The sequence below is a fragment of the Patiria miniata genome, unplaced genomic scaffold (genome assembly GCF_015706575.1).
Source record: "Patiria miniata isolate m_02_andy unplaced genomic scaffold, ASM1570657v1 HiC_scaffold_3, whole genome shotgun sequence".
In the NCBI taxonomy this organism is placed as follows: domain Eukaryota; kingdom Metazoa; phylum Echinodermata; class Asteroidea; order Valvatida; family Asterinidae; genus Patiria; species Patiria miniata.
In genome coordinates, this window is record NW_024037069.1 from 45,810,316 (window position 1) to 45,825,179 (window position 14,864).

The 14,864-nt window shown below is 40.2% G+C and overlaps 1 protein-coding gene across 1 annotated transcript; it reads left to right on the plus strand.

Annotated features, from left to right (window-relative positions):
* The first annotated feature begins 496 nt into the window (after positions 1 to 496).
* Positions 497 to 13,158, plus strand: LOC119738519 (nephrocystin-3-like). Its single transcript, XM_038213420.1, has 15 exons — positions 497 to 657; positions 1,960 to 2,071; positions 2,300 to 2,436; positions 2,986 to 3,151; positions 4,108 to 4,206; positions 4,935 to 5,083; positions 5,600 to 5,687; positions 5,980 to 6,141; positions 6,553 to 6,677; positions 7,839 to 7,983; positions 9,098 to 9,209; positions 9,509 to 9,752; positions 10,815 to 11,028; positions 11,655 to 11,879; positions 12,991 to 13,158. Exons 1-15 carry the CDS (start codon positions 521 to 523, stop codon positions 13,045 to 13,047), a joined length of 2,172 nt encoding a protein of 723 aa, XP_038069348.1. The 5' UTR covers positions 497 to 520; the 3' UTR covers positions 13,048 to 13,158.
* Positions 13,159 to 14,864: the final 1,706 nt, after the last annotated feature.

Genomic DNA, 14,864 nt, shown 5'->3' on the forward strand with positions numbered 1-14,864 from the left:
CTGTAGTGATCTGAAATCTCTTGGGGATTCATTTCTGGCATCTACTCACCTTGTGTGAACATTTGACTTAGTTTTCTGAAGTTGGATTTTTTGGCCAAAAATCAGTATTTCTGATGACCGCGGATATGGAAAACTTTTCAGATTTGGACCATTTTTGGTAAAAAATGAAATGTTTGTTTGCTGCCCTGATCCTGACTATAGTTAGCTGAAATCTCTTTTTTAAACATGATTACTAATTTGCACAAATTAGAAAATTTAAAGGATTGTTTCGTTTGTTTACAAGTCTTCTGGAAGAATATATTTTGCAATATATAGTGAAATCTTTTAAAGTCAAAACCTGTAAACTCAAAAACCTTCTAACTCGAAGTAAAAACTTGTTCCCGTCAATTGTTGTTGAATCGAAAATCCATTGGATAACTCAAAACTCTGCTGAACTCAAAATTTTAGCCAATTCCACTGAGGTTTGCCTGATCCACATTCCACTGTGTTTCAATTTGAACTTTTTTATTTTGATCAGGTGATGTGTTGCCTTCTGGTTGCTAGGCGTGGCCTGTCAGAGGTGGAGATCAAGAAGATTTTAGGCGTGACTGACCAGGCATGGTCCACGCTGTACTTCGCCATGAACGAGTTTGTGATCGAGAGATCGGGGTTGTATGTGTGAGTATTGGTCAAGTGTCATTGAGATCCAATCAGGGCCCAATTTCATGGCTCTAACCTAAGAATTCTGTGCTTACGATCACCATTTTGTGCTAACCTCACTAGCAGAAAAATTCTGTGCTAACCCTGTAAGCACAGAATCCTTAGTTATTGGTTGTTCCCATGCGCAGAAGCCAGAATTCCACACTAACACGTGAAATACGCTAACCGTAAGTAAGCAGGGATTTTTCACTTACTGTAAGCAGAGCCAAGAAATTTGGCCCAGATTTGTTGGAATCATGTGTAAGGCTGCATCTAAATTAAATGGCTACGTCTTTCCATTACACACACGTCTATGGAAGCAGCTGACGCCACTTCCCATAGACATGTGTGTTACCACCGGCCTTAGCCAAGTGTTTTGGACGCGGCTTAGCTTTGAGATGAATTTTGTGGTTTATTTATGATTCCGTTTAAAAATGATTTATGATCTATGAGCGATACCCGTTTGGCCCTTTCCTCCCCCCCCCCCCCCCCCCCCAGAGCACACCTTGGTCCAACGGTTACAGTGTTCGACTCACGTGCCGTGGTACGTGGGTTTGAACCCAGACAGGGAACGTGGTGCTTGCGTTCTTAGGCAAGACACTTTACTACAATTGCCTCTGTCCACCCAGTAGTATAAATGAGTAGCTGTGAAGGTAGAGACCAGATTGCGCTGATCTCGAGCGGCTGCAGAAAAAGTGGTCTCCTGGCCTGATGAATAGGGGTAATAATTTTAAAGCGCTTTGAGACCTTTGATATAAAGCGCTATATAAGTACCACATTATTATTATTATTTACTGTTTCCCAGGTTTGCATCATTGTATGTGTTCTACATAAGCCCCCCGAGGACCCACACACACAAAGGGAGAACAACAGATCCTTTCAGTCCTCGGGCCTTGGGTCTTTTGTTGAAAATGATCCTCCATCGTACGGTTATGTGCTTAGTCTATGGGAGAGTTTATATTACAGGGACCAAGGGAAACACAAAGCATTGTCCTCGAGAGTAAAGTAAAACACGACTGTCTGCTCAGTTGGTAGTATCGTGACTTTTGGCGTGATACCTGACAACATGTTTCATATGGGTTTAAGGCGTCTGACTAGTGCCCCATAAAAAAAGGACTGTTTTTCAGATTACCAACAATTTGGGCTTAAGAGCTCAGTTGGTGGAGCATCAGTACAATATTCCTGAGGTCGCAGGTTCACATCCCGTTCCAACTTGTACATTTATTAAATGTACAAGTTAGAATACGTTTTCTGCAGTGCTAGTTCATGTTTGTTTTACAGGTTAGCCTACAGTGAGTTGGCAGAGGCAGTGAGACAGCATTTCTGCACAGACCAAGACCAAGAAAATCAATTCAGGAGGATCGTGGCCGACTATTTCTTTGAAGTTTTTAAGGTATAACTTTTAAAAAGCTGTTGTGAATATGGAGGGCTTGAAAATTCCATTACTGTAACAGGAATACGTAAAAAAAAAAACCACACACACACACTTTGAGAGAGCGATAAAAATATTTTCATTTGACAGAGATAGAAAAGCACCATTTCCGAATTAAACGTTTTATTTATTCAAATTGAGGCAAAGAACATTTTGCAAACAATCTTCTCTTCCAATTTGAACAAACAGTCACTGAGCCCACGATATGACACCCAGATACCGGAGAGAGTCTTGAATGAGTTGCCATGGTTACTGTGCAAGCTAAGAGCAAAGGAGCAGCTCCAGGAATGCCTGCTGAGTCTGGCTATGTTTAGCGCTCTCTTCAGGTAAGTTTCTCATAATTGATTCCAATATGGTATCTAATTTTTTCTCATCAACTAGATGGAATCCTAGATCAGTATACATGCTGCGACTTCTCATAATTGTTTATTTAAAGATTGGCAGTCACATGCCAAGTCGCAAGTCTATCACATGTTATATCAGAAGTTAAATCACGAGTCGGGTCACGAGTCAGGTCACAAGTCAGATGACAAGTCAAGTGACAAGTCAGGTGACAAGTCAAATCAGACAAAGCAGGTGTGTTATAATTAAAGTTGAACAAAGAAATTGACCGGAACGGGGTTTGAACCTGCAACCTCTGGATTACCGTTCCAGTGATCCACCAACTGAGCTACCCAGCCCTTGGGAACGTCCAGCTTTGGACGTTGAGTGTTCCCAAGGGCTGCATAGCTCAGTTGGTAGAGCACTGGAATGGTAATCTGAAGGTGGGAGGTTCAAACCTCGCTCCTGTCAGTTTCTTAGATTAATTTTAAGATAAAATTATTAAGCAAGATTATTTGAAAACTCAATTTTTCTATAAACTTTTTTTTTCACAGAGATCAGCACAAGTATGACTTGGTAGATTACTGGAATAGCACAGGGGCATCGGGAGTTCAGATCCAACAGATGTACATGAAAGCCTTAGATGAGCAGGTAGCATGTCTGTATACAGAAAGTACTGATGAAACTGGTACTCCGCCACAACCTACTGCTGGCAAACAGGTTAGATCTTCTTGGTTTTTTCCCCAGATTTGTCACTGCTTTGAAGTACATGATTCTTGAAATAGGTTATATGTTTTGCAGTGTCATTGTCCATGTCAAGTTTGACTGGTTCACTGTCGCCATAGGTTTTCCGTATAAACTGTATAGCTTGTTTGTCATCCATACCTATGATGAAGTGCGAATGTCAGAAAGGTCTTTTACATGGGGCTGCAGAGCTATAAATACTGTACGTGTAAAGGTACCACTAAGGGGACACGTTATCGTAATTTCTTCACACGATCGGAGACATCGGTCATTAGGGAGACATAATGTCACAGCCCCCCCTTAGAGACACAATTTCACTGTCGCAATTAGGTTATATTTGTTGCTCGTGGTCTAATTAGTAAACATACCAAAATTTGTGGAAAAAGAACAAGGGAATATTGGGTAAGGGCACATTTAAGTTTGACAAATTTTGTGCACAAGTCTATGGGGATGTCTCCAAATGTCAAATCCAGGGTAATTATTATTACTTTTTTTATTATTATTATTATATATTTCTGCTAATGAAACCAAGGATTCCTCAAAAGCGCCCTAGGCACTGTAGCTCGAAAGCCTGAAGAAAACTGTAGAGAGGAGACAATGAGAAGAAATTACAGTTTAAAGGTGGGAGGAAAAGCCCAGAAGAATATTCTGGGGAAAATCCAGGTGTGATTTGAACCCCGGTCACAGCAGTGGAAGGCGAGGAAAGTACCGCTAGTCCAACCTGACTCCCCCATTGCTTATCAACTTAATGTTCCAAGCAAAATTAAGCTGAATGCCAGCGACCAGCAATATAAATCCCTTTGTATGTTGGCTGGTAACATGTTTTGGCTAAGCAAATATTTCTGCACTTATTTCATTCTTACATCGACATAAATGAGATGTGCTTTTGGAGCTAACGACTTTCTTTCTTTTTTTTGGTCCTGTTACTGAAGCAGCTAGTCTCAGTAGTCGGACGCATCAGTAATTTTCTGGAGGAGGCAGGGCATAGGACAGTGTTGGAACCTCTACTACAACGAGCCATCAGGATGAATGTGAGTCGATTTTAGGGGTGTGCATTTACGGGTAGTACAGAAACCGGGTACCCTATTGAAAAAAATAGGGGTACTGGGTACCCATTAAGTACCCATTAAAGAAACCCAACCCCAAAAATGTCAATCTCGGAAGTTGCTGTTCAGATTGTTCATAAAGGTGTGCATGCTAATACTACCCCATATCGGAGCGCCAGTACGCAAGTTACAAATGTATACAGTGAGCTCTTTAGCTTTATGGTAAAAACTGCAACTATCACGAGCATCGTAAATGTGGAATTGGTTTTGTTTTCTACGTAGTCTGTTTTCCATTTTGAAATTTCTTAATCAATGACTTTCGAAGCTGTTCTTTTTCATTCTCTGAGAAGTTACTGGGTAATTTTTAAAGTCGGTTACGGGTACTCGATTCCATAATCTGGAACCGGTTCCCGACGTTGACGGTCGGGTTCTCGGGTACCCGGCTCCGATGCACAGCCCTAGTTGATTGTTCTACAGTAGGATGTAACCATAGGGCTATGTTAAATTATTAGAGTGCTACATACTGATACCCTCACATAGGACACTGATTACTAGCGCCCATTGGATAAACACTCAAGCTGCTTTAACTTCCGGTTCCAATGGTTCCAGTGCTACTTAACGTGCAGTGGGCGTGGTTTAAACTGAACTGACGTCACACTAACGAACCAGATACAAAATCCTAATCCAAAACTCCTATCATTCTGCCCCACCAGCCTTTACCGGGTGATCTAATGAGCGCCGATCCCAAGGAAACGTTGGAGGGTCTCTATTATGAAAACCAACTGGCTCGCTTCTACGCCGATGTCGACAGATTCGACGAGGCCCTGGCCATTCATGAAAAACTACTGGCTATCAAAGAAAAGTAAGTTGCTGTAATATAGACCCAATATTTATAAATTACTAATTCAAGTAATAAATGAGTGGAAATCTGATAGGTACACTTGCGCTGTATTGCTGATGTTGCTGGCATCTTAACTTTGGGTTGTATGCTATGTAGCCAGGGATCACGGCCAAAGTCACAATGCTGGAATCATTAGCAATGCTGCAAACTGGGAAATGGCAAACGGGGATCACTCAGAGAGAAATTGACTGGACTGAAGTTTGAACCTGTGACCTCCAGATATCCTTTCGAGTGCTCTACCATCTGAGCTATCCAGCCCTATGTTGGCGGTTCCCCAGTGTCTGTTCAAGGGGCGTTAGTCAGAAGCCATAAACTTATGTATGCTATGTAGGATCACGCCCAAAGTCACGATGCTGCCAACATTGGCAATGCTGCATACATTGAGAATAGCTGAACAAGGATAATCCAGAGACGATAAGGTTTTTTATTACAAATTTCAAATAAACGACAAGGCTTATTTTTGTGTTTGATTCAAAGGCCTGAGTGTAATGTAAGTCTCTCAGAGAAAGCTGTCACAGTGAACAACATGGGCTTCGTGCACCTCAAACTTGGTAGCAATGAAAAGGTAAGTAGCAGACGACTAAAATGGATACATTCATAATTTTTGTTACGCAAACATGTCATGTATATCGAAAATGTCTGTTGATTCAAATTGGGTTTGTTGAATTTTAACTTGGCAGGTCGTGCAACTTTCTCTGGAATATACATAAAAAATAAAATTAAAAAATAGGTCTCCGAATTGCAAAATCCAGAAGAGGGGGCCAGAAGACATAATCATCAATACGTTTGGGGGTGGGAAATGTCCCCATGAATCCCCACTTCCTCTGACCAAGAATCTCTTTCTTTGATTTCATCAGGCACTGGACTACTTCGAACAAGCATTGGCATTACACAAGGAAGATTTGAATGGTAGTGACATATACGAGGTCATAGCCACCGCGACCAATAACGTGGGCTCAGCTCTGTCAATATTGGGCCGCTATGATGAAGGAGCTAAGGTCCTGGAGAGAGCGCTCGAAGTAAGTCAGTTCAGTCATGATGCAACAGCGTCAATGAATTTGACGATTGTGGCAGTGACAATTCACAATTGCAAAAACAATGATGACAATGACAAAAATGACAGTGACTATTACAAAAGTGACCATGGATCAAAGGGGCAGTGACAAACGTGACCATGACAAACCTGACAATGGCAAAAGTGGCAATGGAAAAGTGGCCATGGCAAAAGTGGCAATGGAAAAAGTGGCAATGGAAAAGTGGCCATGGCAAAAGTGACAATGGAAAACTGGCCATGGCAAAAGTGGCAATGGTAAAAGTGACAATGGAAAAGTGGCCATGGCAAAAGTGACAATGGCAAAAGTGACAAAATTTATCAAATCCAGAAGCACATGCCATCAATCTTTGGATAATGCGCAACTCTTGACCCACAGATCTACGAGGAGCTCTACTTTGACAGTCTCCCTCCCGACGTGGGTGGAACCTTGCTCAACTTGGCCAAATGTCACGTCCGGAATCCAAACAAAACGCCAGAGGAAGTGCAGGCCACGTATCAGAGGTATGTGGGCTTAAATCCCTTCTCTTGTGTAGAAATTGCTGGAGTTTTATTAACAACAATCTGATTATTTAAAATACCAGTATGGGAAACTGCCCAGCAGGATTTGAACCGGCGACCAGTGAAAGTCCTCCTGCAATTGCAGGATTTTCCTGCTTTTTTTTTTTAAATTGTAAGTGGTAGTTTGGCCTTCCTACCATGTTTACTTTCCTTGTGTTCCCTTAAATTTCTTGCTCTAATTTCAGAGCCCTTTATATATCGATACCTGGAATACCATACCATATTTCTAGAGGTTACAGGTTCAACTCTTAATACCAGTTGTTTCATTGTTTGATTGATTTAAAGCAAATCTAGTTAGTTTTCCATCACGATTGAATCATACTCGGCGCGAAAGTGAACACAAACATGAAGAATTTGGACATCTAGGCAAGTTTTCGCAGCACGAAAACTTGCCCTGAAAACTGGTATTCCCAAAGTTGAACACATTTCAACCCTGTTGAATTTCACAGCAAGTTTGCTTGAATATTCTATTGCCTCTGAAATCTTCATAAATTTTTAGCATGAATAACAATAAGCGAAAGTGAGTCTGTGATGGCACAACAAATTGACCAATCCCTTAAAGGCCAACCCCAATAAATGATGGCCAATCACTGCCGTGATTTATGTCTGACAAAAGTGCTAGATGCATTGTGCGTGTAAATAAAATGTGTGTTTGTGTACTATGCGCACCTCCGAACATGCAGCAAGGCATTTGGAGAGGCACACGTATTGTTGGTCCCACTCTGAAATGGGTGGGGCCTAAAGGCCGAATCATACTCGGCGCGAAAGTGAACACAAACATAAAGAATTTGGACATCTAGGCAAGTTTTCGCAGCGCGAAAACTTGCCCTGAAAACTGGTATTCCCAAAAGTTGAACACATTTCAACCCTGTTGAATTTCACAGCAAGTTTGCTTGAATATTCTATTGCCTCTGAAATCTTCATAAATTTTTAGCATGAATATTTATGTAGGTTTCTAGCACTTGCGATTTTCGGGGATTCAGATTTTCTTTATATTTGTACATTAACACATTTATGTGAAGTATAACCCAAGATAATGTGGTAAATTAACATCCAACGATTCAGCAAGCTTGAAAAGAAAAACCTTACATTGTGACTGTTCAGAGCCATAGATATCCGCGAGAACGCCTACGGTCGTAACCATCACGAGGTAGCACAGGTTCTGATGACGTACGGCGCGTACATGCAACGTCTTGAGAAGACCGAGCAAGCACTGGACATGTATCTGGAAGCATTGGACATTTTCATGGTAAGAGAAAATGAATTATCAGCAGGACTAAACAGGCTTTGGCAAATTGGGTGCATAAAAGGGTAGATGGTTCTGACTAATTTTGTTTTTCTCCAAAATGTGAATGGGTTCTTTTTGCCTCAAACTGTGTGTTTAAGCTCTGGCTGGAACTTCTACATGTCACTTTGTGGTCGGTCGGTCGGTTGGTCAGTCGGTAGGCCTGTTCCTGTAAAATTGACCAAAAACAAGCCCCCTAGGTTTCCCATAAAATATAACTACCAATTGACCAAAAATTGACCAAATGCAATGCCGTCGTCAGTAAATGCACTCTTGGCAAAAGTTTTCAGAACACGCCCCTTTGTCTCAATCGATGCGCATGCGCATCTATTTTGCATATGAAGCGAGACATTCCGGAACCAGACCAGAGCTTATTGTGCACTCGTGCTTGTTTTTGTGTGTGTGTGCGTGTCCTGACCTTTGAATATTCATAATTATTAGTTTGTTTCTTTTTGTGATGTGAATTTTTTCCCCATCAAATTACATTTAGTGAGTCCCCTATTAAAGTTTGCATTTTCCATTCAGCTTGGAGAACCCCTTAGACAGAAACAATGTTTCTTTTGGTCAATCCTTCGGGAGCTGAATGGTATTTTGTTTTGTTGGTTGTTTTGGATCTAAAGCTTTTGTTTGATGTGTTCCTTGTGACTTTGGTCATCTGTGTACATGTATTTATTGATTATTCCCGAGAAATAAAATAGTATAGTATAGTATTTGTGTGATTACATTTCTCTTACCTACAATATATTTTTCTATTTGGGAATTCCTGATTTCGCAGGTAGAATGTTGTTCCTAATTCTGTTATTTATGGCTACTTTGTTTGCGTACTTAATTTTGGGGGGGGAGGGGTAGCCTCTGAAATTGTTATGAATTAGCATAGATATTTTTGATTATTTTGATTACAAATGTATTTTCTCAGATAAGTTTGAGGCTTTCTTGTGCATTTTGTAAATCCGTAAATTAAATGCATTCCCACGAATATTGTTACTTGCCAGTGTATTTTACCTATAGTTACACTAAGTGAGTCTGCAGCATCAACACAAAACACTGATTGTTTTCAATCCTTTGTCCATTATTCAAGGTTGCATATGGACCGGAGGGATTGGACACCGCGATGACGCAGGAGAATGTAGCCGGATCATACCTGATGATGGGACAGCATGAGAAGGCTATCCCTTACTTCAATGCAGCAGGTAGGGACAATACCAAGGAATCTATGGAATCTATACCCCATCAACCCACCTAATTAATGGTAGAGTGATATCAGTTGCAGCTATCCAAAAAGTAACTGACAAAATTAGTGTTGAAAAGCTTACTTGGTTGAATGAAAGATATAGTAAGGGCACTAAACTTCCTGTGAAATTCTTCTTTTTGGCAAGCTGTCATTTTGAAGACAACAATAAAAGAAGGTTATTTACTACTAGTTGTTGACTTGTAAAGATGTGTGGCAACTGTGATCAAACCTCTTCTATTCCATATTCCATCTGGCCAGGTGAGACACTATTCAACCTAGGCCTGATGGATCAGTCCGTGGAGTACCTCAACACGTCCATGCTGCAATACTACATCGAGCAAGACAGAATGGAAGAAGCCCATCACGTCTTAGAGCGCGTCATCACGGCAGAGTTTGCCAACGAGAGCATCTTTGTCACTTTAGATCAGCTGGACGAACGTCTGCTGGGAGACCAGAGACCCAACAGACCCTTCAAGCATACCTTGGACTACGCACTTCAAAAGTAAGTACTGTGGTTTTTCCCACGGCGGTGTGAAATACGGCATGGGCTTTAGCTGCTTATGTTGGTTGGTTGGTTGGTCAGTTGGTTGGGGGGTTGGTTGGTTGGTGGGTTGATGGGTGGTTGGTGGGTGGGTTGGTTGGTGGACACTTTACTCGGCCTGTTGCCAGTGAGTTTCTATGGAATACCTGCAGTTTTGTGACACTGATGCCATGCATCTAATTTGCATATTAGATCACGCCCCATGGCATTGCAAAGTTCTCGGTTGTACGGTTCGTGGAATCGCCGTGGGTTGTACCACTTGGTACTTGTTTTCCTACGACATGGATGAATGGGGTGTATAATCTCCAAGCCTAAGTGAGATGAAAATGGGTTTTGAACAATGAAAAGCTCATATTTGCTACGAGGGTACAGGCCTCCAGTGGTGGTGGTCTGTTGGCCCCCTCCCCATGGCCCACTGTAGATAACCACTGAACATTAATAATATTAGACTGAAGAATATTACAATCTTAATGAAACAGAAACTAATTTTTGTTATTTTAATCAATTGTTTTCATTTCTGGCAATGTAACCAAGTATTCATCAAATGCACTCATGTGGCACTGCAGTTAGGATTACTGAAGAAACCCACGGACAGGCATGCAACTTTTCCTTGTATCCGCTGAGTTCCTTGGTTTTTTTTTTACTTCTCAATGATTGCCATTGCAAATTGAAAAACACTTTACAAAGTCTTGTGTGGGTTGAAATTTCCTCGTTTTTTTTTCTAAATTCCCAGTTGCATGCCTGCATAGAGAGAAGACAATGAAGAAGTGTTCTGGGAGGAAAACCCCAAAGAATATTCTGGGGAACCCCCGAAAAGCTGACAGGGACTGAAAACCTAGTCCACATGTCGGCCTTGGTGGGATTCGAGCCTAAGTCACAAAGATGGAATGTGGAAAAAAGGGCACCACTGTCTCAACCTGACTCCCCTTGATTGTCTTGAATTGAGCCTAAGACACGGAGATGGAATGTGAAAAAAAGGTCCCACTGTCTCAACCTGACTCCTCTGATTGTCTTTCATCCCAGGTTTCCCAGCAGCATGCGTGTCCTGGGTCGTAAGCTGGTCGTCCTGGCCAGGGAAGGAGGAGCAGACGCCCTCCTAGACCTCATCAGAAAGAACCCAGACGGGAAGGATCCAGGGCTCTACATGCACGCCTACAAGACGTTTGTGGAGTGTGATCACAGAGACGAAGGCCAGAAGATATTGCTGGCTGCTGCTGAACTCTTCCCTGATGACGTGGTAGGTCTAGGGAAATCATGGTTGTGAATTCAGTCAAGCATTGGTCGGTCACTAGTTGGTTTAGAAGTAGCAGAGGATTGACCTAAATAAGGCCTTTACAATAGTCCATTCAAATTACTTGTGAGATTTTAAAGGGTCCATGCAATTAATTGTTTTTAGGAAGATATACTGTGCAAGTTTCTCCTCTTAAATGTATGAAAACACGTGATATGTGAATTTATTCTGTGAACACCTTTTATTTTCCACCTTAACAGGTGTTTCATCCTTTAGTCCTATTTTAAACCTTTTCAGAATCATAAAAATGTCAAATTTTTTAATAAATTGCACAAATGAAAGACAATTGCACAGTGGGCTTTAAATACAGTAACACGTTTCACTGTTTGAAGCACTTTTGGAAAGGATGAAATATCACTTCTTTTACATAATTGGCATTTTCTCAGCAACCCAGTGTACTATTTTCATGATTTTTGTTCAGTATTTGAAAGAAAAAGCTCTCAGCTTGAATCTGATACTCCAAACATAAAAATTCACAAATCACGTTAAAAAAAAAAAGCAAATGTCTCAGGGTTTCAATTTCCTTGGATCACCCTGTAGTGAAAGTCCTGCATTGTTGTGATTCCACACAGATCGTTCTGGAGAACCTGGCCAAGTGTCACGGATTCTACAAGCGTTACCCAGAGGCCCTGGCCGTCATGGAGCAGATCTTTGCTGTCAAGCCCGACGACGTGGATCTGATGATCCTGGGAGCTAAACTCCTGGGCATGAATGATCGGCTGCAGGAATCCAGGGAGAAGTTACTGGTGGCCCAGAAAGTGGCCACAGAGGGTGGGGACCAAGGAAATGTCGAGATTGTAAGAATTTGGTTTTTAAACATTACATTTTATGGAGTTGTTTTTTTAATCAGGGTTTCTGCAGCCTGCAAAAACCTGGAAAAGTCATGGAATTTTGTTTTCAATTTCCAGGCCTGGAAAAGTCATAGAAATTCGTAAAAATGACAAAAGTCATGGAAAAGTCATGGAATTTTGTTTTCAGTTTCCAGGCCTGGAAAAGTCATGGAAATTCGTAAAAATGACAAAAGTCATGGAAAAGTTGTGGAATTTTGTTTTCAATTTCTAGGCCTGGAAAAGTCATGGAAATTTGTAAAAATGACAAAAGTCATGGAAAAGTTGTGGAATTTCGTTTTCAATTTCCAGGCCTGGAAAAGTCACGGAAATTTGTAAAAATGACAAAAGTCATGGAAAAGTTGTGGAATTTCGTTTTCAATTTCTAGGCCTGGAAAAGTCATGGCAATTTGTAAAAATGACAAAAGTCATGGAAATGTTGTGGAATTTTTTTTAAGGACCAATTTATTAACATCAGAAAAAAATGCGACAAATTTCACTGATAGAAGCATTTTGACTTTGAAAAACATCATTGGTTTGTTTTTGTTGTTTTTCTGTTTTTGCTGAGCACTTTTCACAGAACATGTTTTACAGTTTTGATGAACGAGGTCATGGATTTTCATAACTTGGTCATGGAAAAGTCATGGAAAAGTCATGGAAAAAAGTCATGGAAAAGTCATGGAAAAGTTATGGAAAAGTCATGGAATTTTATTTCCTAAAGGTGCAGGAACTCTGTTTAATATTTCTTTAAATTGGGCCATCGCATGCATTTTGTTTTGTTTGTATCGATTTATTTTGAACAACAACAATCAATCTGACATTTGTCTACTAGTTTTTAAACTTTTATATAAGTACCACTGATAGATTGCCTTTTATTGTCATTCATTTGATACTATTTTTCATTTTACATGTCCATTTTTTCTCCGGTCTAGTTTATTTGATTTAGTTATTGTATTCAATTGTTATTTTCTGATAGGTTGTGTTTCTTTAGTATGGATGACTTCTGTTTGGCCATTTTATTGAAGTCATTTGCCGTCTATTAATATCAAGACTTTGTTTTGGTTGATTTGTATCTCACCAGATAGCATCCATTTTGAAGAATATCGAGGAGATAATGGCATCACAAGGTAATGCATAGTTTTGTGTTGTTTTGGTTTTGCAAGTTTTGAGCTCCAGATTTTGTCCATACTGAAATAGTAGAGTCTTAGTCAAATTTAAATACATAGCTTTGTTAAATTTTAAAAAAAGTTTAAAAATGTGCAAACTTTTGTTTGTATGAATTGCAATCAAAAGAATTACTGATAGGAAGTTTGAGCAATTTAACTCTGGAGTGTGATTAAGAGTACTTACAAAAAGTGCTGACGTAGTGTAAAGATCATAGTAATTATGTTTAGCAGTGCCTTGTTATATCGTTTGATTGGTTTTAAAGAGGTTGTGGAATGCTCGAAGACATTTCCGTCATTTTTCGGGTATATGTAGCCTAAGGTGTGATGAAATAAAAACGACTATTGTGTCTGTCATGAGATGAGTACAAAAGGTACTTTTGAGAGCTGTTTTTCAGGTCCTGTTTCGACCCGAACGTGCAATTTGTGTAAAAGTCGTCGTTGGGGGCAGCAAACAAAACATAGTAAATCGTGACATAATAAACAGGACTCCCGATGCAGCGTCGTATAAACAAGTCCTGTTTATTACGTCACGATTTTTCTCATTTTACGAAGAACCCGACAACTGTTGATTTCAATTATGCGCTCGCCGACCAACAAATTACTCGATGAATTTCAGTTTTATAAACATATAAACGCACATTACAAAAGAATGGGACTTTGTCATTATGATATATATGGGTCTACTCTACAATAAAAAAAATATAAAAAACAAAACGATTTTCAGCATTCCACAACCTCTTTAAACTTGATACTTTACTGCAGAGAGACTGTATGCAATTTTTCTGTAGTTTGTTTTGTCACAAAATTTAATTGTTTTAAATTATTGTTATTCCAAGAGAAAAAATTTGAAAATCAGGTATTAATACAACTAAGAGTGATTTATATTCCAGCAATTTTCATAAAATTTAAATGTAAGTTTCCTTCACACATGCCAATGAAATATTGCACTGCAGAACAGCCTTCAAGAATTTTGCCATTCCCTCGCTTTTATGTTGTACATCTTTGAAAAGGTTATTTTTATACCGCGGGTTCATTGTATCCAAAGGAATGAACTGGCCATACAATTACTCCATGTAACACAGTCCACATTGTCTTGTCAGAACATGTTAGCTTCAAACCATATTGTCAGATATAAATCAAATATTTGCCGCCAATGTGAATGCCACGAACATTGTTAGTTTGTAAATGCCCCACACCGAATCTTACTGCGCCTTTTTTGCAATTTGTTAAAAAAAGAAACCCCCAATGTGATTGAGAAATCCCAGTACAAATGGGATTTGGCTGTGGTGTTACACAATGTGTTCCTTTTTGTGGTCTTGAGTCCTTGAAATGCTCCTAGGTTTTATTAGATCATCTCACCAGCTCGGTAGAGACTGTGAGTACACGGTGCAACAACCAAAGAAAAGAAAAAAAATATCCAGCTTTAACCATTTATCATTGTCAGATCGCATTTTGTGATTGCATTCCATGTGTGGGTGTTGGGAGTTTTCTAAAAAATCAGAATGGAGAAGCTAAGAAAAGCTGAAAGGATGACCCAAATCTGCCCCTGTCAGAGCATTTGAAAGGGCCCTTTTTACCCTGGCCTACATCTGTGGGCGACGCGTGCCGGGTTTTGATGGAGTAGATGTGCCTCACACAATGGATGTAGAAAGTGTCTGGCCCACCACTACACAGTAACCGTGTGTCCCCATGAGAACTTCATGAGTAATAAGCTTCCACTGATTCCAAATTGGAATTCTGTGGTTGTCTGGAGGCGGAACAGAGGGGTGGGAGTCTGTGAGAAATTGGG

What these genes read in the sequence shown, in the direction of transcription:
- LOC119738519 (XM_038213420.1), top strand. Translation starts at nt 521, where the DNA reads ATGTGTTGCCTTCTGGTTGCTAGGCGTGGCCTGTCAGAGGTGGAGATC. An exon ending in AACTTGGTAGCAATGAAAAG is followed by an intron (nt 5,688 to 5,979) that starts GTAAGTAGCAGA and finishes TGATTTCATCAG; the next exon opens with GCACTGGACTACTTCGAACA. An exon ending in GTGCAGGCCACGTATCAGAG is followed by an intron (nt 6,678 to 7,838) that starts GTATGTGGGCTT and finishes GTGACTGTTCAG; the next exon opens with AGCCATAGATATCCGCGAGA.